At 42.7% G+C, this 26,789-nt stretch overlaps 1 protein-coding gene across 7 annotated transcripts in view; it reads left to right on the forward strand.

Annotated features, from left to right (window-relative positions):
* TANC2 (tetratricopeptide repeat, ankyrin repeat and coiled-coil containing 2) overlaps window positions 1-26,789 on the forward strand; it is a 702,178-nt gene that overhangs the window by 313,150 nt on the left and 362,239 nt on the right. For 6 of the 7 annotated variants that reach the window (XM_043503351.1, XM_043503352.1, XM_038385380.2 and 3 more), the window contains one exon: window positions 16,527-16,598. In XM_043503351.1, coding sequence (XP_043359286.1) covers window positions 16,527-16,598 — 72 coding nt within the window. Of the gene's footprint in view, window positions 1-16,526; window positions 16,599-17,038; window positions 17,119-26,789 lie in introns of those variants that run through there. The other variant, XM_043503354.1, reaches the window with a different exon arrangement.

Here is a 26,789-nt window from a genome sequence, read left to right on the forward strand (position 1 = left end):
TAATGAGCTATTATTTTAGGGTATCTTCTAGCCTTGTCCATAATTCCACATGAAGATCATTCATCAAAAGATGTTTCAAAAACAAATATCAGTATTATGGAGATTCTGAATATTGCTTAAGAGGTCCTTCCAGTGCACTGTGAAATCGTGTGATGGCTAAATTTTTTTAAAAACGCCTAACTGATTTAAGAACCTGTATCCCATTTGAAAGTCCATGGAACTCAGGCTTCTGAGTCATTTAGGTATGTTTGAAAATTTGCTCTATAGCCGTATTCAGATTTTCTATATCATTGAGTTTGTTACTTATTTTTGACAGGTTTCAGAGTAGCAGCCGTGTTAGTCTGTATTTGCAAAAAGAAAAGGAGTACTTGTGGCACCTTAGAGACTAACAAATTTATTAGAGCATAAGCTTTCGTGAGCTACACCTTAGTCTCTAAGGTGCCACAAGTACTCCTTTTCTTTTTACTTATTTTTATTCATCATCTTTTTATTTGTAAATGGATGTGTTCTTTTTGATAAACAGAATCAATATTAGTAGAAGTTTTAAAAATGCACACGTGATCCTTTTTTTTGGCAGTGGGTGTGTGTAATGGAATGGATGATGGGTTTTAACTATGAATTTTTCTTTGAGTGATGGTCCCTATATGGATTCCAAGCATGGGTCCACATTGTCAGAGTAGGAATGTTTTATTAGCAGTGTCCAGTGACCTGCATGGATGTCATGCCCTCCTCGTGCTCGCAACTGAGGGTATAATTGGCCGTGCAGGTTGACACCTCTCCAGTTCCCTCTTATCACTGCATGGCCTGAGTTGGAACCCCTGTTCCTTCACTTTCTTAGGCTCGCTAAGAAAGTGATCTTTCATCTGTTGTTGTATATATAATTGTAGGTAGGTTGGGGTTTTTTTGGTATTACATACTTGTTTTATTCATAGATAGTTCGGTTAGGTAGTTCTTTCCCCCCTGTTTGCGGAACCTACCCCCAGGGAGGATCTGCTCCTCCTGTACCCCTGTTCTTCAGACCTCCCCATACCACTGTCCTCCCCTCTCTGATAGGTGAGCCTTTGCTGCTGGTACCAGAGCAGCACATCCTGTTGCTTCATCTCAGCCCTCTGGTACCGCCAGTTCCATCTTACAATCCTGCTGTGGAGGCCTGGTATCACCACCAATGCGCAGGGCCCCTTCTTTTTGGCCATACTGGCCACCCTGGGATCCCTACCAAGGCCGCCGGCACCATCGGAGGCCTCTTATCAGCCATCCCCGTGTCAGTTTATGAGGATGAGGAAGAAGATGTGGAACCGGTACCGCCTGTTCTGCCAGTTCTCATTGCTGCTGCTTCATCACCAGATGAGATGCTCATTTCTTCCTCACTTTCCCCACCAGATGACCACTGCTAGTACCAAGACTTGCTCCAGAGGGTGAAAACGGACCTGGGCACAAATCAGAGGTCAAGAATTATAACATTCAAAAACCAGTCGGAGAACACTTCAATCTCTCTGGTCACTCAATTACAGACCTGAGGGTGGCTATCCTTCAACAAAAAAACTTCAAAAACAGACTCCAACGAGAGACTGCTGAATTGGAATTAATTTGCAAACTGGATACAATTAACTTAGGCTTGAATAGAGACTGGGAATGGATGAGTCACTACACAAAGTAAAACTATTTCCCCATGTTATTTCTCTCCCTCACCCCACCCCCCACTGTTCCTCAGATGTTCTTGTTAACTGCTGGAAATGGCCTACCTTGCTTGTCACCATGAAAGGTTTTCCTCCTTTCCCCCCACCGCTGCTGGTGATGGCTCATCTCAAGTGATCACTCTCCTTACAGCGTGTATGATAAAACCCATTGTTTCATGTTCTCTGTGTGTGTATATAAATCTCTCCACTGTATTTTCCACCAAATGCATCTGATGAAGTGAGCTGTAGCTCACGAAAGCTTATGCTCAAATAAATTTGTTAGTCTCTAAGGTGCCACAAGTACTCCTTTTCTTTTTGTCTCTTTTTAGTAATACATGTGTGCTATTCTGGTCTCCTCTTTCCTAACCTCTGTTTTACTGTCCAGCTGAGGTAAAATTTTACCCCTTTTTAGGGATAAATCTCCTGTAGACAAATACTAAATAGCTGCATTTAGAGCATGTTGTTACTTAATCGACCTGAATCCACTGGGATTCTGAACCTCCATGGTGCTTGCAAGCCCCTAATAAGACAGAGACACACACACATAGTCTGGAAAGGGAACTGAGCTGGTCATTCACATGGTAACAGTGCCCTAAGCCCATGGGATTGATCTTGCCACAGTGCCGTGTTGTAATCAGCATGCTTTGATCAAATTTGGTAATTTGACTTTACATGTGTGCATTTCAGAATCCTGATGGCAGTTGTGAGCCTTTTGAGCCACATTGTATTAGATATAGTGTGCATGAAGTACTCCTTTCTTTTGGCAGGGATGACTGACTGAGCTGGAATTGTATCAGTTTCTAACTACTGGCCTGGTTTATTGTGGGTGTCCTGTGTTTTCCAAAAAGTCTTTATACAGTGTAGGGGCACTGTATAGTTCAGACTTTTACAAATATTGACTCAAGCTATTACACTGGAGTGACAGGTTTCAGAGTAGCAGCCGTGTTAGTCTGTATTCGCAAAAAGAAAAGGAGTACTTGTGGCACCTTAGAGACTAACAAATTTATTAGAGCATAAGCTTTCGTGAGCATCCGATGAAGTGAGCTGTAGCTCACGAAAGCTTATGCTCAAATAAATCTGTTAGTCTCTAAGGTGCCACAAGTACTCCTTTACGCTGGAGTGCTCTTTGTTAACAGCTTCATAGAGCACTGGCATATCTAATGGAGTCTGTTCTTGAAGCAGATTTCCCAGCATGCATTGAGAAACATGACCCACCCTTGTGCTTGCCTGCTGCTAATGATTGCTTTGTCGGATAAAAAGGAGGTAAAGAACTTTAAAAAAAGAAATAGGTACTCTCAGTGCTTTAAGGATAGTTGCAATTAAGTAAAGGAGTAGCAGTGTCAGGCTGATGGCACTTTTTTGCTGTTTTTATTACCTGGTCTCTTTGCCTTTAACATAAACATGAATACCTTGGGATGAGGTGAGCTGGAGGCAGCGTATTATTGCTTACATGAGATCAAATTGGCTGCAGATGGATCTAGCTTGTATTCAAAGGCTGGTCTGGTAATTACTATGCAGTGGTTTGTTCACTGGATTTTTTTTTAGGGTTGCTGAAACCTCTTGTGCGTTTCCCCTTTCCCTGGGGGCAGTCACTTAAAAAAAATGCACTTGTCTTGTGCTTGTAGGGGATTTGTTGTGCCATGGTTTTTAAAGGGTTAATTGGTAGAAGAAGAAAAACAAGGAACTAGAAACAGAAGACGCAAGTAGCACAGACCCATTTATAACCTGTGCTGAATGTTACTGTACATAATTGTTATGGTTTCTTATTCTCTGTGTAACTGGCAAAAGGAATTTAACAGTAATCGTCTATCTGTTATAGACCACATTCTAAACTACTCAGCTGGCCCTATGGGGCATTTCAGTCAAGATTGAAATTCATCAGCCATTTTGTCGCTGAGGCACCCAGTTTAGTGAGATCCCTTTGTAACTTTTCAGACAGCTTTGGACTTAACTCTCTTGAGTAATTTTGTATTGTCTGCAAACTTTGCCACCTCACTGTTTACCCCATTTTTCCAGATTATTTATGAATAAATTCAACACAACTGTTTCCAATACAGATCCTTGGGGGATCCTGCTATTTACCACTCTCTACTGTGGAAACTGACCATTTATTCCAACCCGTTGTCTCCTGACTTTTAATCCAATTATTGATCCATGAAAGGACTTTCCCTCTTATTCTATGATTGCTTAGTTTTCTGAAGAGTCTTTGGAGAGGGACCTTGTCAAAGGCTTTCTGAAAGTCTAATCACACTATCTCAGCTGGATCACCCTTGTCCACATGCTTGTTGACATCCTCGAAGAATTCTGATAGATTGGTGAGCCATGATTTCCATTTAAAAAAGCCATGTTGACTCTTCCTCGATATATTGTGTTCATCTGTGTCTGATAATTCTGTTCTTCACTGTTCTTCAACCAGTTTGTCTGGTACTGAAGTTAGACTTACTGGCCTGTAATTGCCAGGATCACTTCTGGAGTTTTTTTAAAAAAATCTGTGTTACATAGTTATCCTCCAGTCATCTGGTACAGAGGTTGCTGTGAGGATGCTCTGCAGTTCCATGACCTGGTGGATTGCATGGCGTCCATATTGCACTTATCTTCAGTAGCCATGGAGGAATCCTTCCATCCAGTGTTCAGCATTGTTGGGGCTATCTCCAATAATAGGTTATCATAACTTATTCTCAGTGGTCTGCTGGATTCTGAGACTGTTTGGTCCATGCCTGCTGCTGGCCAGCCTGTTTCCAAGAACGCAAATAAATTATATCAGATACCCTTGGAGCAGTTTTCATATTTTCACACAGGCTGTGTACCTAGTCCACTACTGGTGGCTACTGCCAGTAGCAGATTGAGGTCTGAACAAGCACATTGCAATCCTGCTGATAGAGAAGGGAAAGAATATTGATTCTTCTTTGAGTGATTGCTCATGTGTATTCCACAATAGGTGTGCGTGCTCGCCACGTGCACCGGTGCTGGAAGTTTTTCCCTTAGCAGTACCTGTAGGGTGGAGCGCCCTCTCCCCCCCCCCCCCCCGCGGTGCCTGCCTGGCATGGTATAAGGGGGGCTGTGCTCCCCCCACCCTCAGTTCCTTCTTGCCACCAGTGAAGGTGCGTCGGAACTGCTCAGCTCCAGCTTTGCTGCAGCTTGTCCCCAGAACTCTTCATTTGTTCAGTAGTACTTGTAGTCAGTTAGCTAATTCAGTTAGTTTAGTTAGTCATTGAGCCCGGGCTGGGGCATGCTCTGCGCCCCAGGCTTTAAGTTGTGCTGCTCTTCTAGGCACTCTATGCCAAGGAGCAACCCGCATGCAGATTGTCTGCGTTGCTTGGGAGAAACCCATATCAGCGAAAGGTGCAAGATCTGCAAGTCTTTCAAGCCCCGGACTAAAAAAGAAAGGGACATTAGGCTCCGGACCATCCTGATGGAATCAGTGCTGGCCCCGACCCCGGCATGCTGCTCCAAACTGGTACGCGGCGTCGGTACGCGGAAACCCGCTGGTACCATCGTGCAGTCGACATCGCTCCCTGTCCACGGGGCACGCCAAGAGGACCGGAAAGACTCCCTCTTTGCAATGGCACCGAGGGAAGTCTGGGATAGAGGCTAGGCTCATGTCGGATAGTCCCCAATCCTCAATCTAGCGGAGCGGAGTAGCACAGCCCCTTCGGAGCAAGCCTCTCCAGATGTCATCTACGCCCAAAGCCCTCCAGGCAGCCAGGGACATCATGTCCATGCCAGTGCCCGGAGTTCAGCCAATGTCAGCCTCACGCTCCAGAAGCAAGCCGCTGCTGGGATCACCGCAGTCGCCACTGGCCCAGTCTCAGTTGAGGGAATGTTCCTGACACCGCTCACTGCCCAGCGACCGTTCAGGGCTCAGTCCAGGTGGATCGCCCTCGACGCTGGCCAGACTGTCCGGATGGGTGCCATCCGACTGGGACTCGCGGCACCACTCGTCTTCGCGAAGCGAATATCGACAGGACCATGGCAGACGTCGCCAAACATCCTCGTCTTGCAGGACATACCGCAGTCAGTCGCAGCACGATTGTCGATGCTGTTCCCACTCTGACTCCCGTTCCAAGTCTCCGCCAAGGCACGGTAGCCCCGGACGTCAATCCCTGGCATCTCACCGACACAGGTCCGCCCTTCGAGGCCGTTCGCGGAGCAGCTACTACCGTCGGTGCCACTCCTCCACTTCAAGATTGTGATTCCGTGCCCGACATAGGTCTCAGCACCGCTGATACTCCTGGTTTAGAGGCAGCAGTGGATCTTATGCCAGCCCGGCCTCCCCTCGCAGCCGCCTGTCTACAGGCCAACCTAGCCAGCTCGAACAGCTGGCGCTGCCGGTGCCACAGCAAGCACAGAGGCACCAAGCATTATGGCCGGCCCAGTGGTACCAGTGGGCACCGTGGTCTCCAGCGCAGCTCCCGGTGGCGGCTCGCTCGGTGGCTGGGGCCTCGGAAGCACTGTTGGCGTCCATCTTCAGACCGCCAGAAAAAAGGTTGGTGGGACCTGTGTCCTCAGTACCGTGCTCAGAGTCTTACCAAGTGGTGGATCCTCCAGTGCCGGATGACACCCAAAGCACTGCACTGGCTTTGCCCCATCCAGAGGAGCTGATTGCGGCCCCGCCCCCCTCCGTCCTGCAGGAGGATTACCAAGCTCACCAAGACCTCCTAAAAAGGGTGGCAGCGAGCCTCCACCTCCAGGCTGAGGAGATGGAAGGGCCCTCAGACTCCCTGTTCAATGTGCTGTCCCCTTCAGCACCGGGCAGGGTGGCCTTGCCTCTCCATGAAGGAGTGGCAAGAATTGCAAATGCCCTGTGGCAAACACGAGCCTTGTTGGCTCCCATCTCTAAAAAGGTGGCGCGAAAGTACTTTGTACCCACGAAGGGACACGAGTATCTGTATACCCACCCGGCGCCCAATTCCTTGGTGATTGAGTTGGTCAACCATAGGGAGCGGCAGGTGCAACCAGCCCCGACCCCCAAGAACAAAGATTCTCGGAGGCTGGATACTTTCGGGAGAAAAGTTTATTCATCATCAAGCTTTTAGCTATGAGTAGCAAACCATCAGGCACTCCTGGGACACTACGAGTTTAACCTCTGGGAGTCCCTCCCCAAGTTTGAGGACTCCCTCCGAGATAGTGATAAGGAGTTTAAGGCGCTCGTAGAGGAAGGGACGATGGCTGCAAGGACATCCCTGCAGGCCACTTCAGATGCAGCAGACATGGCTACACGGTCCATGGCCTTGGCGGTGTCCATGAGATGGGCATCATGTCTTCTGCTCTCTGGGCTCTCCAGCGAAGTACCATCGTCAATGCAGGATCTCCCTTTCGATGGGAAGGCTCTGTTTGCTGAGGAAACAGACACACGGCTGCATGGCATGAAAGACTCCTGCACGACCCTCCAGACCTTGGGCTCTATGTCTCTCCTCCGACAAAAACCAAGTCCAAGCCACAGCAGGCTCCATCCCAGGCCTCCCTCCCGAAGTACGAGGCCGCCCACAAAAAGCAGCGGGACTATAGAAAGTGTCCACAACGGCAATCCTGGCCTGCCCCCCAGCCTGGATCTTCTAAGGGCAAGCAGGAGGGCAAAAGGCGCTTTTGATGGGATGCTCGGGGGTACCCTGCCAGTTCTCAGCAGGGACCTACCTCCAATAAAGCTCCTTTTCTCCAGTTGGTTGTGTGCTTTACTCCTGGAATGGTCGCGGCTCACTTCGGACCAATGGGTCCTCAACACCATCTCCCAAGGTTACATCCTTCAGTTTACCTCCTCCCCGCCCAACTGCCCTCCGCCCCGTCTCTTCCAGGGGATCCCTCTTATGAGGCACTGCTCAAGCAGGAGGTGGGGCGGCTCCTGAACCTAGGAGCTATAGAGGCAGTGCCCAAGGAGTTCCTGGGCAGAGGGTACTACTCCTGGTATTTCTTATCCCGAAGGCCAAAGGGGGGCTCAGGCTCATCATGGACCTGCGAGGCCTGAACCACTACATGGTGAAACTCAAGTTCCGCATGGTTTCCTTGGCCTCCATCATCCCCTCCGTGGATCCCGGGGACTGGTATGCTGCCCTTGATCTACAAGATGCGTACTTCCACATGCACATATTCGAGGGGCACAGACACTTCCGCCGTTTCGTGGTGGGACAAAGTCACTACCAATTCACGGTCCTACTGTTTGGTCTGTCCACTGCCCCCAGGGTCTTTACAAAGTGTATGGCCATGGTAACGGCCTACCTCAGGCGCCAGGGGTCCAAATATCCCATATCTGGACAACTGGCTAGTCAAAGGCAACTCCCAGTTGCAGTTGAGGGATCATGTGGTGCTCCTCCTGTCCACATGTACTGCCCTGGGCTTGTTGATAAACAACACCAAGTCCACGTTAATCCCTGTCCAACGTATAGAGTTTATCGGGGCATTACTGGACGCAACGTCGGCCAGGGCCCCTCTCCCACCAGACAGGTTTGAGACTCTGAAAAGGCTCATAGACTCCATCAGAAGGTTCCCGGTGACGACAGTCAGGGATTGCTTGCAACTGCTGGGTCACATGCCTGCATGCACATATGTGGTCCATCACACCAGACTCGAAATGAGGCCCCTCCAGCTCGCAGTTCTCCCAGGCCACGGACAGAATGGGCAAAGTCCTCACCATGCCAAACTCAGTGATCACCTCCCTGTGGTGGTTGTCTGTCCCAAACAACATGCTCCAAGAGGTCCTGTTCAGGGACAGGGCCCTGTCGTTGGAGCTGGTGTCAGACATGTCGGATCTGGGTTGGGGGGCCCATGTGGGGAACTTTCAGACCCAAGGCCTGTGGTCTCTACAAGACTGACTCCTTCATATAAACGTCAAGGAACTCAGGGCGGTGCGATTGGCGTATATGGCCTTCTGTTCGCACCTGGAGGGCAAGGTAGTCAGGGTCCTCATGGACAACACGACCTCGATGTTCTATATGAACAGGCAAGGTGGGGCCCTATCCTCTGCCCTCTGCCACAAAGCCCTTAGTCTGTGGGACTTCTGTATAGCCCACCACATCTACCTAAAAGCCTTCCACCTGCCAGGCACCCAGAATGTGAGGGCGGATTGCTTGAGCAGGGATTTTCCTCTCAGCATGAATGGTCTCTACACCAGGAAGTGGCTCACCAGCTCTTCCAAAGGTGGGGCACTCCCCAGATGGACCTATTTGCAACCTGGCAGAACCGATGATGCCCCCGGCTCTGCTCCAGGGGTGGCCTAGGGAGGGGCGCTATTTCTGATGCCTTTACCCTGTCCGACCAGCTCCTCTACGCCTTTCCCCCATTCCCTCTGATCAGCAGGGCCCTGGAGAAAATAAAGACAGATAAAGCCAGGGTCCTCCTTGTTGCCCTGGCAACATTGGTACGGGACCCTCTCGAGGCTGGCAATAGCTCTGCCATGGCAGTTGCTGCTCCGCCTGGACCTGCTCTCTCAGGACCAGGGCCACCTCCTCTATCCTAACCTAGCAACGCTTCACCTCACAGTGTGGCTGCTCAGTGGCTAGGTGTCGAGGAAAGGACACGCTCGGAACAAGTTCAGCGCATTCTCCTTGAAAGTAGACGGCCCTCCAGTTGCCGCTCCTATGTGGCGAAGTGGTCTCAGTTTTCAAGGTGGGCGGCAGGCCAGGGTGTTTCCCCGACAGCCGCCCCGAACCAACTTATCCTTGTTTACCTCCTCCACCTGAGGGCCCAGGGACTGGCGCCCTTGTCAGTCAAGATGCACTTGCCGGCCATATCGGCCTTTCATCCCCCAACGGTGTTTTCCCATGCTATGACCAGCCGGTTCCTTAAGGGTTTGGACCGTCTCTACCCAAATTCCAAGTCCCTGGTTCCTCAGTGGGACCTAAACCTGGTGCTGGCTTGTCTCATGAGGGCCCCGTTTGAACCACTGGCCATGTGTTCCTGGTCTCACCTCTCATGGAATGTGGCCTTCCTGGTAGCTATCATGTCGGCCAGGCAGGTCTCGGAGCTCAGGGCCCTAACCTCCAAACTGCTGTATACGGTTTTTCATAAGGACAAGGTCCAGCTCCGCCCACACCTCGCATTCCTCCCGAAGGTGGTCTCTGCCTACCACATGGGTCAGGATATTTTTCTGCCAGTCCTCTGCCCCAAGCCTCACATGACTAGTGAGGAATGTCGGAGACGCTTGACGTGAGACGAGCTCTGGCTTTCTACCTTGAGCAGAACAAGCCATTCCGAAAGTCTTCGCATCTGTTCATTGCCTCGACTGAGCACACAAAGGGTCAGCCGATTTCCACTCAGCAGCTTTCTAAGTGGATCACTTCGTGCATCCGTTCCTGTTATGAGCTGGCGGGGGTTCCCCGCCGCCCATTGTGAGGGCACACTCGACTTGGGCACAGGCCTCATCGGCTGCCTTTGTGGCCCATGTCCCCATCCAGGACATTTGTAGGGCCACCATGTGGTCTTTGGTTCACACGTTCAACTCGCAGTATGCGATTGTCTCCCAGGCCAGGGATGATGCCGGGTTCGGTACTCCGTCCCAAGAACTTGTGAACTCCTACCCACCTCCAAGAGATGTAGCTTGGAATCATCTATTGTGGAATACATGTGAGCAATCACTCAAAGAAAAAAAGACAGTTACCTTTTCCGTAACGGGTGTTCTTTGAGATGCGTTGCTCATGTCTATTCCACATCCCACCCTCCTTCCCCTCTGTCGGAGTTGTCTGGCAAGAAGGAACTGAGGGTGGGGGGAACGCAGCCCCCCCTTATACCGCACCAGGCAGGCGCCGTGTGGGGGCGCTCCCCCCTACAGGTACTGCTAGGGGAAAAACTTCCGGCACTGGTGCATGTGGTGAGCACGCACATCTATTGTGGAATAGACATGAGCAACACATCTCGAAGAACACCAGTTATGGAAAAGGTAACTGTCTTTTCCCTAAGAGTTAGGGTAGCAAATTGTTAAGCAATTATGGCTTGCTATGAATTCCGCCTCTGGGAAAAGACAATATTGTTTGTGCAGGATTTGCTGGATGATAACAGGAGATTAGCAAATGCGATCCTAATGGAAGGTCAGAATGTGGCAATGCATGCTCTCAGAGCTTTGTTTGATGCCTGAGACTCTTCTGCTAAAGGATTGGCTTCTTCGGTTACTCTGAGGAAACATGCTTGGCTTTGCTCTTTTTCTCTGGCTTTGGATGTTAGTATTAAGGTGAAGGTTGTGGGCTTTTCAGTGAAAAGATGGATGAGTTACTGGGAAAGCTCAAAGAGACAAGCTCAAAGACCCCCATTTTTTTAGTTTGATTTCTTCTACTAGGAGATGATCTTCTACTCCTTTCCATTATCAGAGATATTATTATCCACAGTCTTCCTCATTTTATTTCCCATCAAGTCAAAGGCATGAGCTACAACACCAGCACCCTATATCTTTCTAGAGCCAACACAAGAAGAGATCTTTCAGATCGAGCCTAAATCTAAACAAGATGTTCCTTTCATGTCATCTTTGTTGACCAGCAGTTCTTAGATTTGATGTGGGGATCACATATTGAAAGCCAATTAACAAGGATCCTTCCCTGCTTCTGTCTGGGGAGATGTTAGTCCATTTTAACAGCAAATAGAAGCTTATTACATTGACCTGTCCACAGCAACAAGAGTATTTACAAAGTGCCTCTCTGTGATAGCAGCTCATTTGAGAAAGCAGAGTATTTTAGTTCATCATTTTTGGATGATTGGTTGTTGAAGGATGCTGTTCGTGAAGACCTATTAAGTCACATCTCCTATATAACCACCTTTTTTTTTCAGCCCTAGCGCTACTTCTGAATGTCAAAAAGTCTACTGTCTGTCCCACTCAGATAATTTTATATATAGGCTCTGTACTGGACTCAGTAGCAGGGAAAGCCTTTCTACCTGAGGGCAGATTTTTAAAAATGGTGCAATATATTTTAAACATTCAAATATGTCATTCATAAAGTTAATTTCTTTTGGGTCTCATGGCAATTATTACTTATGAGAGTCCATTTGTGAGTCTGAAAAAGAGGCCAGTGCAGTATTGGATTTCTCAAGTCTGCAGGATAAATTTGGACAGTATTCAAATGTTGCCCCACCTCGAGACATTCTGAACTCGTTGACATGGTGCTCAGTCATTGAAAATATCCTCAGAGGTATCCAGTTCAAGCCACCTTCACCATCAGTTATGATAACTTCAGATGCATTATCTACACTCACAAAACCACCTTGTAAACCCTTGGCTGAGGGTTCTTTATGTTGTTTATCTCTTACGGCGGCATTTGTTATTGCCATAACATCAACCAGAAGTGTGAGTGAATTAAATACCTTGATGGCTGATCCACAATTTATGGTTTTTCATAAAGATAACATTGTTCTTAAACATGATCCCAGTTTTTTGCCAGAAATGATTTCTGAATTTCTCATCAATCAGATAATTAATTTAACAGTAGTTTTTCCAAGACCAATTACTAATAAGTGGGCATCTGTTTTACATACTTTGGGTTCAGGAAGAGCTCTTCCATATTATTGAAATGGAACTAAAAGTTTTCATAAATCCATATGTATTATTCATGTTTTATGCTAAAAATTGCATGGGTCATATTGCATCTTCCCAAACTATTTGTAGATGGATTCAACAATTTATTGCTGAATGTTACGTGTTAGCAGAAGTTCCTGTACAATTACTTTCCCGCAGAGTTGTGGCAGGATCTTTTGCTTGCCTGCTTGCCCTGTTACTTTTTGATATTTGCAGGGCTGCAACCTGGAGTTCTGTACATATCATTTTGAACTGTTGTGTCACAAAGTGGATACTTTAAAATATTGCAATAAATGTCCTGAGAGAAAAGGAGTACTTGTGGCACCTTAGAGACTAACAAATTTATTAGAGCATAAGCTTTCGTGAGCTACAGCTCACTTCATCGGATGCATTCCTGAGAGAATGTCCTGAGAGAGTTGTTAAGGTTATTGAGTGGGTTCAAGCATTCTTCGTTGTCTGGGCAATTAGACCTTTCTGAGCTTTTTTTGTATTGCAGAGTAATTGCACAAAAGGAGGGTCCTGTCTTTTCCAGACCACAGGGTTGGAGAGGAGCCTTGGACTAGGGGTTTCTCAGGGGTATAACACGGGGGCTTATTATAGAGTGTTTCAAGCATTTGGGTATGAGAGAGTCCTGGAGAGTGAGACACACAGACCCGTTCTAAGATGGGGCAGCAGCCCTTACCTGAGGTTTCTTCAAGAGGAAAAGTTGCCTGTGTGCAGTTAGTTGCGACCTCTGTTTGAGGAAATGGTACATTTCCTAAATAAACAAAACAGACAAAGTTGATACCTGACTCTGTGTTGCATAAATCTCCTCCAGGCCTCAAAAATTCCTCCCTTGGGCAAAGGGCAACAATATATTTATTTTAAAAGAAAAAGAATATGAAAACCATCTCAGTTCTACAGTTTGGGTGTGATGTTGAAAAGCAGATGAAAATGTGGTAGCCAGAAAAGGATACTGATTGATTAAGGCAAAAGGCTTCAGACTTCCAACCAGCAGGTTGTTTACTGCCTGACTAAAGGCGATATAGTGAGCTATACTAATACTGCTTCATTTTGTTTGATGGAAAATTATTGTTGCCTTTGTTAAAATGGAAACAGCAGTTTGGGATTAATATGATCCCATTGTAATTAGATGCTGATTGGCCATTAGACTTTAGGAGCAGGAGGAAGGAAACCAATCACACTTCCTGTCCAAAGAGACACATCACTACATACAGAGCGATTGCAGCAATGATGGGTCTACAACAATGGCATGTTAGTTTTATTAACCCTTTGAGAGCACTGGGGGATACTGTGTTAAATACAACAAACTTAACTGATACTAGTGACTACCACTGTACAGTACAAAATTATGTCCAAAGGAAAACAGGAACTTTTTCAAAAATTATAGTCAGGGACATATAAGACGGTGCAGGAAACATGTTAAAGGTCTCAAGACAATAAAATAGAACAAATGAGGTAAGTGAGTTCTCAGAACTGTAGCACTGCACAACTTTGGTAGGAATCCATCCTAGATAACAGTACATGATGTGTAAAAGTTTTAAACTTTGAGCCTCTTCATTTTTTCCTGTCTGTCACCCTCCGTTGTTTGCTTTAATAAGGTAAAGATGCATAGGATGTGATTTGTCTCGATATACATTAAATAAATCCTATGTTAGTGGAGGTTTCTGTTGGTTTGTGAAGACACTGCTTAAAGGGAAATTGGAAGGCCAGATAATTCTTAAACCAGTATTGGTAACTGGTTGCTTTATTGATAGTAATTTCATTGGGTACTTATTTGGTAGTTTAAGCATCTCTGTTTCCTAAATTCTAATTACATTGTTTTTATAAAGGGCGTTAATAAATTGTGGCTGTCCCTGCTCAAATGTGCAAAAAGAAGGTGAGCGTGGGATCATGGTACACCAGCTATCTCCCTTTATTCCCTACTAAACTTCACACCAGAGTGCACACTGCACGTGTGCTGCTTCTGCAGGACAGCCCTCCCTCAGAACAGTGAGTGGCCTTTAAGAATAATTTAGCCCTTATATGTGGAATTAGATTAGATTTTAGATTAATTAGATTTTCAGTATCTTTTAACCTGCTATGTTTTTCAGGCGTACACTAGGGTATTTGGGGAATATGGAGCTGTTTAAGCTTTTAAATTATTGTGAAAGGCATTTTAAAGATAATTTGGTTTTTTTATGCTAACCAGTGAAAATGTATGCTTAACACAGCTCATATTAGCTTATTTTGTTGTTCAAAAGTGTTTAATTCAAATATAATCAAATTGACTAGTATCACTGTTACCTAAATGGTTGTGGAGAGGCAGCGTATAAAGAGGTACTATCTGATATTCCAAATAACTTTACTACTTAAAAACCAATTTCATGGCACCAAATATTTTACCTATTCCTTTTAACCTAGTTTTTAAAATAATTTTAATAAGATATTTAAGTTTTATTTGAATGCTCTACGTGATAGAGTATAGATCATAAAAGTAAAAAAAAAAGTAAGAGTGTTCCTTTTGATATTTTAATAATGCATGCCCTTTTTCACAGATATAGATTTTCTCTGGTTTTTTTCCATCTACTGTGATATTTCTGTAGAGCCCTTTATAAAAAATTCAGTTAACCAAGTCATCATCTTGAACTGTGTTTTCATACTCTGAATGAAAGCATTCATTTGAAACTTCCATGATTTAGAGGTTGTCAATCTGGGCTTGTAGCCAGGGGGCTGTTGGTGATTTTCATTCTGTCTTCATGCACAATAATTTTCAAAAACCAAGGGAAGGAATTTTCCAATAAGAATTTTATACTATTAACTAAAAATTTAGGTATATCCACCCTCCTCAGTTGTATTAGTGCTGCTTTGTGCCACTCCAATGGCACGAAACAGCTCTAAACTCAGCGTAGTGAACCCCAGCAGGATAACCCCGTGTAGTGGGATTCTTGAACGTTGTAGAGTTGCTAGAATGGTTCCTATGACACCTTTTCCTTGACACCACACCCAGAATAGAAACATGACCAGAGAAAGTGACATGGCTGGAGTTCCCCTGTACCCTGGTGCCACCTAACTGCTATAATGGCTCTGGGGCCAGAAGCAGCTGACATGAGTTACAAGGGATGCCGACCTGCTGTAACTTGCTTTGGGAAACTGGCCTTTGTGGACAGCTGTCCTAGGATCATTGGTCTTCCTAGCCAAGAAACAAAGCTTTGGATTTTAGACATTCTCACACTAAGTGTATTGATATACCCCAATTGAAATAGAGTGTCTCTCTCAAACCAGAACCAGCAGGATCATTCAAAAGAAAGAAGCATTTTTGCATACAATCACTGAGCAGGTTGTCACAAAGTTCAGTTGATTTATCTATAAAAATCTTTTATATATTTTAATATAATACTATACTTTTATTTCACTCATAAGTTTTACCTTTCTGTACACTCAAAGCTATTGGCCCAGCCCTGAAGTTCTTATTGATGTAAACCTCCTATTTAAGAAGTTTTAACACTTTAAAACTCTTCTTAAAGACATTAGAAGTTTTGCCTGGGTAAAGACTAATGGCTTTTGGATTGTACCATGTACATGCTGTATTTGGATATGTTGTTATGGTCTTTAACGTTCTGTACAGCTAGGCTAAAGTAACTCTCAGAATATGATGCATTTAATTACTAGTTCCTTGTTTCTGCTTTCAGCTTGTGTTTGCTACATGTACTGAAACATCTCTATTGAGCTGCTCATCTATTGTTACTAATCTGGTCAGTTGATCAATGAAGAGTGGCATGTAATTAATTGTAAAATATTTACATGTTCCTTTCAGTATCTGTCTGGCAAGATTTACTTGTTACTGTTTACTGCTGCAGCTTTACTAAACAGTTTCAGGAGGCGATAACAAGAAACATTTTTTTTTTGCTGGTTTGTTTAAACAATTATTTTCAAAGGAAAGAAATATTTAACACAATATTCCAATTTACTGCTGACTGTGGACTTGTTTCACATAAGTTAAAAATTTTGTATTTTTACAAAACTGTTCAAGACAAAGGAATTAACTGACTCATGGAAAAAGCACAAGTATGATTCTGATTTTATTAAGAAGTCTGGGATCAGCAGAAGAAAATTAAACACAGATCTATTTTTTTTTAGTCTATGCATCTGCAAGGACTTCATGCATTGTGACTATAGTGGGCAACACAGAAATAAAAAAAAATACCATACAAGATATAGTCAATTGTCTTTCCTCCTTCTTAATTCTGTCACTCACACGACAAGATTGACCTGCTTTTCTGCTGTTCCTAGAAGATAAGTGATGGTATTTGAGGAAAAGTTGCATCTACCTGACCTATCTGCTATGTTGATATACTTACGCTGTTTTGGTTCTCATGCAGATGGAGGGAGCGAGGAACCACCAGACCGAAGACAGGCAAGTGTAGAATCTCGCCAGAGCCGATCTGGGCAAGGTAATGCTTGTATCATTTTCCTTCAAGAGCTTACTTCTCTTATGTTAGCACTTTGTGCAGTTTTTCTGTTCTGATAAGATATCCAGCTCTTCTGGTTTATTGTAGCTTTTATTGTAATTTAGATATACACAAATTTAATAACCATCAGAAAGGTACAAAATGATCAATTTTAAGGTTGAAATGAAGCTGGAATCATGTATGGTGCACAATATTCTAGTGGGAGCCTTTCAGACAAATACTGTAGTATCTATTAATTTACATATCTGGGCGTCACATCCTCAGTTCTTCAGGCTGTGGACTGGGAATCTTCTTGGGGGCTGGGGGTGAAGGAATTCTTCCTACTATTCCACAAAGCAGTGGCAGAGGTACTTGGCAGGCATCTATCTTCTGCACCCACTTCTGGAGAGGAGTGCCTGGGTAGTAGCATCTAGTTTGGGCTCTGGAAATCCTGTCCTTCACCGCAATGCAACAGCAGCACACGATTTCCTTCTGGCAAGTTTCTCCATCCTCCATTACTGAGGTGGGAGGTCCATGTTGTATTTATGGAGAGCAGTAATAGAGTAAGAGTAGAAAAGAGAATTTGGATCTGTTAATTAATGTTTTAGGTCATTCTCTGGGGCTGTGAAAGTCCTGGTGTTTGGAGCCTTAAATGCAGCTCATCAGCCTACTAAAGCAGCATTCCATAGAAACACGCTTCTCATAGGTGATATGTTTGCTCATTCACTTTGTGGTTTTCTGCACCAGATTCCAAGAGTAATTCTGTTTCACTTTCCTTTTCCTTCCCCAAATCTGTTGTTGCTGTAGAATCCGAATAGTTTATTGAAGTGATGTTGACTTCAGAGCAATAGTTCTGTTCTTTGGCTGTGTTTCAGTGTTGCCAGCAGAATATTGTATTGGCAAAAGTATTCTGGGTGATTGAAGTCTGCAGACAAATTTAGGGGTATCGGTATTTGGAACTAAAACTATTGAACTGTGTGAAATGGCAACTGTTGATAGAGGTTTGTTGTCTGTAATAGTTTTTTTAATTTGGAATTTTATATCTTAAATAATAAGAATTGAGGCTAGATTAGAAAGAAACAATGAATTCTAATGTGTCTACACACTCCGACAGCCACATTGCATTCAGAACCAGGTTGCTTTCCTGGAGTTTTGTTAGGGAATAAAAGATTAATAATAATAAATGATAACTTGTTCTTTTCAATCCACCCTCTATTTATTATACAAAAGCTGCTGTTGGTAATATTAATTGTAAAAGGAGTATCTAGCCCATTTTCTGTGATTGTAGTTTAATTTGCTTAGATTTAAAATATATACAGACATACATATACATAGGTTTAGCTAAAGTGCAGATTTCAGAATGTTCTGATTATGTTTGATGGACATAACAATCAGGTACTTTGATGGTCTGAGGTACTATATTCTTTGAAAGCACATTGCTGAATACTTGCTAGACGTACCTGTGATTCACTGGAAAAGATCTTTTCATGCTGTGGGAAAAATGCTAATCTGTGGGCTGCAGGTATGTTGTTTGCTAGTGTGTACTTGATGAAGAACATTATATTCACACACAAAATCATATTAAAAGGTCATTATTAAGGTTGCAAAGTCAAGCACTCAAACATTAGGAAATGCCAGAACTAAGATGCTTGAATTTAGATGAGCAAAACAATGCATTTTTTACCAGCCTCATTCTTGGAAACAAATGAACTCTTTGGGCTGAAGTTTTCCACTAAACTTCAGCCTGAGGCAGACCCTTAGCATAGAAGATTTCAGCCCAGATGGTTAAAGTTTGGCAAAGTTATAAGCTATTGAAAACAAGATCATATAATTGTACAATTTTAATAGTGGGCAATGCTGCGAGCCCTGTCTATAATAAAATGGTGAGGGGGGGGAAAAAGGTGACTCATATAAAGGTAAATTACAGCATATATAAAAATATGTATATAGAAATGGTTTAGTGATTGAAATGGTCAAGTTAAACAAGATAAAATTTAGGCTTTATCTCTTTCTTTCCCTCCAACACATGGACAGATACATTAGTCATAAACTTTCATTTAGGAGTTCTGGAGAAGGCCAGTTTTGTCCAAATAGCACCTTGATAACCTGATGATTAAAGTGACTGACCTGCTTCTTATTTGTTACCATTTTTATACATACTTTAATACGTTAATTTTTAAAATTATTGTTAATCATTTCCTGTTGAACTATGTTAATCATGTATCTATGTAAATGTATGTGGTCTTTCACAAACCTATATTGAGTCATTAGATATCTATTTGTTGTTTATAAAACAATTGTATTGATGGAAAACCCTGTTTAGTATGCTCATTGTTTGCTGCACACAAGTATGGCATGTGTGTGCAAAAGTGTGAGCACATTTTGAAAACGTGGGTCTTTATTCCCTGGACTCTACGCAATGATTGTTGTGTAATTCTAACCATCAGAGGAAGCGCATGAAGTCCCGTGAATGGATCAGAAATTAGATGAAAATTTTAAAAATATCCAATTATTTAAGGGCTTATTCTCTGTCTCTCCTCCATTCACCTGAAACCACTCAAAAGTTGCGGCTGGAGGAGATAAACCTCGTTTATAAACTGGAATCCCTTCCTTCCTCACTTCACTTTCATGCTTCCAATGTTTCTTGCCTCACTTTCACACCCCTCCTCTATGGGACCCAGCCTCTCTATTCCCCTTCCTCTCATGAGCTGCCGCTATAAGAGGTTCCCTCATTTCAGATCCAGGTAGTATCTCTTCATTCCACCTTTCAATATTTTTCAGCCCGCTGAGGCCCATAGTACAATTCAGTGTGTGACAAAGACCCAAAATGAAAGATGCACACAAATTATTTATGTTGTAAACTTAAGATGCCATTAGTGTAAATGGCTCTTACTTATCTAGCTGCAGTTTCATGATTCTGTTTCTGAAGTAAATAATTTTCAATCCACACACATGAAGGGGTCACCAAATTTGTGTGGAAACGAAGATAACTTTGAGACTAAAAGAAGTGATGTCCTTTGAAATGAGGAACAATTGAGACATATAGAATTGCCAACCTCGGGAGATCAAAAATCATGAATCAGATCCCCAATAAAAGTGAAATATGGCTCCAAAATAATGAGATTTATTTTTTAAGAAATATTACATTGTGTTTTTAGTCTGTCTTTTGATTTTTGAGCACTTCTGACCATTCACAATGTGTGTGGTTACAATGAGTGTTGCCCACTCTTTCACATTTATTGAAAAGGTGGATTTAAACCCCAGGCAGGAGCTGAAACACTGAACACCAAAAGCAGTCCTGTCATCCTAGTTTGTCATGGCTCGTTGGTCTCAAGCCCAGGTCCGCAGAGTTGATGGGAATGGCCATGCTCCAACCCTCCAAGTGATCTGTGACTCATGAAGTCAAGGCAGAGTTCCTACTTAAGTCAGCAGTAGGAACAGGAAGCTGTGTGAACAACTGGGCCCCACCCTGCTATGGAATGTGTGCCTCATGCTTAGGCTGACCAGATGTCCCATTTTGATAGGGACAGTCCCGTTTTTTGGGACTTTTTCTTATATAGGCGCCTATAACCCCCCCACCCCCTGTCCTGTTTTTTTCACAGTTGCTGTCTGGCCACCCTACTGCTCATGCTTATGCAGCTTGATTTCCTGGCATCTGACTCATAGTTCTGATCTCCAGTTTGTCTCCTGCCTCTGACCCAATTTGACTCGAGTTCCTGACATGGTTCTGATCTCCAGTTTGCCTATTGCTTCTGACTTCCTAGTATCCTGACCCAGCTGACTCTGGACTCCTGTCTCAGGACTGTAGACTCTGGCTTTTATTACTAGGTCTGGCCACTATGACCTGACCATGACACAGTTCCCACATCAATGTTGATACCACATCTGCCTATCTCATCAATTCTGCCTCTCCCACAGCCCCCACATCTGTTCTGTCCCCACACCAGTGTTGCAGTCTGCCCCCATATCAGTGCCAGTTCCAATCTTTATCCCCCATATCAGTGCTGCCCTCATCCTCTCATCTGCCCAGCCATCCTAATCTCTCCATCAGTTCTGCTCCCCCAACCTCACCTCTAGTCCTCCTATTATTTCTGGGGCTCTTCACTCCACCCCAGTCTTGGCTCGGGGGCTGCAGTGGTGCCCTTATCCCCCTCGCCTATTCCCATACTGGTTGTTGCATAGAGGGGAAGAGCGAGGAGCGATTTCCATTGCTCATTGGAGAGGAGGAAAGATCAGAGGCCTACTGAGCTGATGGGCACTTTGATTCCTCTTTCACCCTCCCCTCCTGTGAAAACAGTGAGCAGAGGGGGAGAGAATCTACCTGCATCCTGCAGGGTTGAATTTCGTGACAGGGCTGGAGCTCTCATGTCATCGCAAGACAAGCTCCAGCCCTGTCGGAAACCCCATCACTAACGAAAAAATTCTGAGAGTTGGCAATACTGGAGGCATGCTACTGCTCCACATCCCTCGTCTTATTCCATGCCACCCATTTATGCCCTCCAAGACTCATGCCCCTCCTCTCTTTCCCTAGGTTCCTATCTCCATGTAACCCGCCTTCTGACTCAGCCTAGCGGTAGCTGAAAAATACAGCATGGAGCCAGCACCTCTTGAGTTTCTGTTTGTAAACATTCAAAAATTGGGATTTTTTTTCTCTCTGTATACACTTGAAATGAGCTCTGAATGAATGTGTCCCTTGGAATAGTCACAGTTAACAGGACAGGGAAAGAAAACAAAGGAAAAAAGTAACACAATACCACTTATCCTAACTTTTAGCTTGCATGAGCACAACCTAAGATATGGCTGCAGGCCAAGTATGTGGGCTAGTACAGACAGGAGAAGCGTCGTCATGTTGGCATTGAGTTCTGAAGATGAAAATAGATTGGTTCAGAGCTGTCCAGAAGAGGAGACAGTATGACTTGTGCATGAGGAAAAATGAAGGGTGTTTAAGCTTCATGTGATTATTATTAACTGTAACCTATGTTTATTCCATATGCTAACATACTATATGTACTATACCACAGGGGCTTAGAGATTTCGTTATGCATAGAATTTAAGTGAGACCATCAGACTCTTGCAACATAAATCAAAACACTTGGAATATCACAAAAAAGTTTATCTATTAAATCTGACATTTTGTTGTATTGAAATAATCCAGAAGACAATTTAATATTTAGTATATGCACGGTATAGGTATTGTGTACGTATATATTGTATCAATACTGCTAAAGTTGTGGGCCAGTCACTATAAATCCTTGTTTCAGTGATTTATAAATCAGTAGAAACATACTCTGTTTGACTGAAGCAAATTTCAGAATAATCTATACAAATCCTTTTGAATTTTGCAATTGTGAAAAAATGAGAATTTTGATTTCTCCCTTTTTCCCATCCCAAAGATGTTCCTTTGGTTTTACTGAATTCAAAATATTTTTTTGTTAAAAATTAAAATCTGGTAGGTAATCCATAAATAAACCATTTTTAATTTAAGTTTTATTAATGATTAAAAGAGAGAGAGAGAAAGAGAGAGAGAATGGTCCAGTGTTTTGAACAAGAGACTGAAATCCAGTGTTTCTGGATTCTTTTTCCAGCTCTGCCAATTACTTGCTCTGTGTGACTTTAAGCAAGTCAATTAATTTTTTGTGCCTCAACTTCTGTATCTGTAAAATGAAGATAACATCCCCTGACAAGGATTTTATGAGGGTTAGTACATTAAAGTTTGCAAAGCATTTTGAGAATTTAGATGGCAGGTGCTATCAATTTGTATGGCTGTTTGTTCACATTATTGCTTTATTTATTGTTCATTTTATATAGAAATACACTGGACTCTCAGTTTCCCCTCAGCTTTAGACAAGTACCAGATATTATGGCCACAGATTCTTTTGCAGACCTATACTATAATGGAGCAAATGCAGAGCATGCAAGCCTTACACATCTCTTCCAAAGAACCACATGCAGTAAACTGTGTGGTGCTTACTAAAGCTGTCTCAGAATGCTGGAATTTGAACTTGTGTTTTCAAGGAATTTTAAACCTCTCCATAGCACTCCTCCAGGGGCATCATCCTGCAAACTGCTGAGCACTCTGGCCCCAATCCAGCAAAGCATTTAGGCATGTGCTTAACATTTAACAGTATGAAGTATAAAGAGCAGACCAAAGCATCCAACTGAAAGTATTTTTAGCAATCATGGCAAAAGTTGTTATCCATTATGAATTAATTGGAAATTTGCATATCAAAGAAACTGCAGTATAATGACTTGGAGATTATTAAAATCTTAAAAGCAAAAAAAATTAGTTAAGGATTATATCTTCAATACATGGACAAAGTAAAATAACATGGATTGTAATGAATGCTCATCAATTGTCTGATGGATGTTAAGAGTCCTACATGGAGGCATCCAGTACTGCACTTGAGCATACATATGTAATAATAGTTAATTTTTTTTTGTTTTTCATTGTAGAAGGATACAGCTATGTTGTGAAGTATTCCATGACTTTGAGATTGGTTATGGGTCCATATATTTTAGCTGTAAAATGTGTAACTTTTTATCAGTTTTCTGATAAGGAGTTGTCTGAGAACTTCAGCATTATTTAAATCTGTTTCCTGCTATGTGAATGAATAATGTATTCCCTTGACTATTTTACACTGTTGATATAGCCTTTTTTGGACAGCTACAATAAACTCAGGCTGTTCTCTTCTGAATTATAATGTATTGAAGGCATTTATCTTTTCTGCTTTATCCACATGTGACAATTCACCTCTGTTATCCATCCTCTGTGAATTAGTTTTTATAAACCTACATTTATTCACATAAACTACTGAAAGTCACACAAAGCTATCCAATGAAAATCAAATAATTACTTTCAGAGAGGAAAATTATAACACAGGAACAAAGGTGATCAGAGCCCCTGGCTAAAATCTATCTGATCTTTTGCAAAATCAAAGAAATGAGATGATCTGGGAGAAATTTAGATGCACCTCTCATAATTCTCTGCTCAGTAAGTATAGTTTATGCATCAGATATCAAATCATGTATATTTGCAGTAAAATATAAAGGATAACAGTTGTAAATATGGAGGCAAGTTATCCCAGAACTCCACAATACTCCAATGTACTAGTGAGATGTCTCTGGAAACAGAAGGTCCTGAAGTAATTCTTTTCAAATATTAGAACTGATTTGTTGCAAGTGATGTGTGAAAATTTGGATCAGTTTTTATTTTTAAGAAATCAGTTAATCCGTTCCTGATCACAAAACTGACCTCAAGAAACTAGCTAAAATTTTAAGATAATGATCCAAATTATGCCATAAATTACACGTTTGCAACCCTACTCTTTTGTAAAATAACAGCAACTCAGTGAACGGTACTTTTTGTCAAATATTTAATTTTGCACCCAGGCAAGTTGAGCTTCCTTTCCAAGCCAGTAATTTAAGAAACTGAACTATATGAAGCCCCAAAGTACCATTCTGGTCCTCTGAGCACATGCTTCCAAACAATTGGCTTAGGAACAGTTCTCAGATGTCGTCATTACTTGGGAGAGAGAGAATGTGGCATTTTAATATGTGGCAGTTTATCGCTATAAAATTAAAGATTGATGCAGATCATTCCTTTTGCAACTTTTGTGTAGCAGAGGCTAGCATAGATTTTGACAAATTTCTTTTTGTGGCCCCAAATACTAATAATTAAGAGGAGTAGCAGAGAACTCATAGCCCAAGATGAACAAGAGCTAAGGTGGCTTCAAGTCATCTTCATGCCTTCCCAATTCTGGGCTGTTCTGGGGGCCAGAGTAGCCAGTGGTGTAATTTTAACAGCCCCAGTCGAAGTCACAGCAGGCTGCCCTATGGGTGGTTGTGCTTCTCAGAATCTCTGCCGTGTTCTGGGCTGGAGCTATGCTCCGCCTGCCCCAAGCATACTCCCTGTGCTAGAGTTTGTGAGGGAGTCCTGCAGTAATCTTCCTCAGTTCCTATACATGGGGAAATTTTCCCCCAGCTGGATTCAGGGCTTCTCAAGACCCTTTGTACCTCTCCAGCACTTGTAACAGGCATAAAGGGACAAGAAAGGGGTGACAATCTCATGCATCATTTCTAATTTTCCCTCTTCTATTTAACTAAGAGCTTGACCATCAGTTAGGAAAACTAAGGGAGGCTTAATGAATAAATCATAATTTTCCATATTACTTACTCAGCAGTACCTTCCACAGAAAATCAATAGCAAAGTCCGCAGAGAACTTCAGTGGACTTCTCTCACACTTCTCCCTTTTTAGGTTAAGCCTCTCCTTGAGGTAGAGTTATGAGCTTCTTTTAAAGCTTTTATTAATTTCCTTTTCTTTTGTTTGTTTGTTTTTTGTTTGGTAGGGCTTTCGGTAGAAAGGGTTCCAGAGCAATTGCAGAAATGAGTGGCAGTGAGATACAGAATAAACTTTGAACTTGAAAAAAGAACAAGGACAAATAAAATGAACCATTTGACTGTACTGTTCCTTGAGGAGCTTCAATTAGATTCTAAAATTATCAACCGAGTTCAAACAAAGTCAACAATTCAATTCGGTAAAGGTATTTTACTTAGCCCAAAGGCTCTTTAGTGCCTAGTGATAAGACTGCAGAAAATATAGAGCTCTCTATCTACATAAAGTGTTTAAGAATCAGAGAAACAGGAGCCAAATTCTCAGATGGTGTAAATTTGCATAGCTCCACTCTTCTGATTTATACCAGTTGAGACTTTGACCCAGTATCTCCTCTGAGTAAATCTAGTCTTAGCAGGTAACCTTGTAAGGAATCAGAGTAGCAGCCGTGTTAGTCTGTATTCGCAAAAAGAAAAGGAGTACTTGTGGCACCTTAGAGACTAACAAATTTATTAGAGCATAAGCTTTTGTGAGCTACAGCTCACTTCAAATGCATCCGATGAAGTGAGCTGTAGCTCACGAAAGCTTATGCTCTAATAAATTTGTTAGTCTCTAAGGTGCCACAAGTACTCCTTTTCTTCTTGTAAGGAATGACTTCTCATCTGTATGCCAGCAATTTAGCTTAGATTTTCTGTTCTACAAGAATGTTAAAGAAATAATAAGGTAACAGACTCCATCTTTCACAGCTCCTCTCTCATTCTAATAAATGAGAGGGGAGAAGTGAAAAGGGCAATAGATAGCATCACTGGACAAATAGAAATCTAAGGGATCTGTTTCTGTGTGGTCCCATAGAATTGCATGAAATACACATTAAGGTCTGTTAATTCTGTAGTTTTTAGAGCCTAAAGATTTCTGACTAGTCTGAGATTCCAGAATTTTGGATGTGTGCACCAGACAGGAATCTTTTGGATGGGGTTGGAGGAAATCTATTTGGGATTGTAAGTCATAAGAAACAATACATTTGAAAACCTTTATGAACAGACTCCTTACACTTTATTTTAAAACAGATCTATTTTATATCATATAACGTAAGAATTTCTGTATATCTATTGACAAATATCCTTCTATAAACAAAACCAAACTCTGAACTATGTCAAACAAATTTTTTATTTTTATTTTAGGAATATTTGTATTTAGGAATGTAAATGTCTTTTATACATTTATAAATATATTTATTTTAAATAAAATAATGTAAGTATTTAATTATTTAAAGCAGCAATGAAATTGAAAAACAGAATACAATATACATTTATAGCTACTATAACAGAGTACAAAAACTGATACTAGTGAGCACAAACCTGTTCATCATCATTTATTAGTGTATTTTTGAAAGATTAGCAAGAGCACTAGGTGGTGCTCTTTTATTGCAGAGTATTAAAATTCAAATTAATAAATAAATCATATTACAAAGTGAAGAAGCAGGTAAAATGAAGAAGGTAAATATTGATGCACAGTGTAATCCAGGCAGAGAGCAGATCCAAGTCTATATCTTCTATCTCCCAGGCCAAAGAGTCATTCTCACACACTTTCTTGCTCTTTTGCCCAGTTAATATTTAAGTATTTATAGAAAGTCTAACAGCTTCAACAGGACAGATTGACTGTGGAATAATCTATAGCTCAGTGGTAAGGGTACTTCTTTGGTAGAAGGGAGACCTGAATTCAAGTCCCTGCTCCAATGAGTTTTTATATATTTGTGCAATGTGGAACAGCTTCAAAAGGAGACACTGAGAGCAACCAACCCCTGAATAGCCTGTAAACCTGGTGATTAGGATGCTCACCTGACAGGAGATATATTTGAGTTCAA

The sequence above is a fragment of the Dermochelys coriacea genome, chromosome 27 (genome assembly GCF_009764565.3).
Source record: "Dermochelys coriacea isolate rDerCor1 chromosome 27, rDerCor1.pri.v4, whole genome shotgun sequence".
NCBI lineage: Eukaryota > Metazoa > Chordata > Testudines > Dermochelyidae > Dermochelys > Dermochelys coriacea.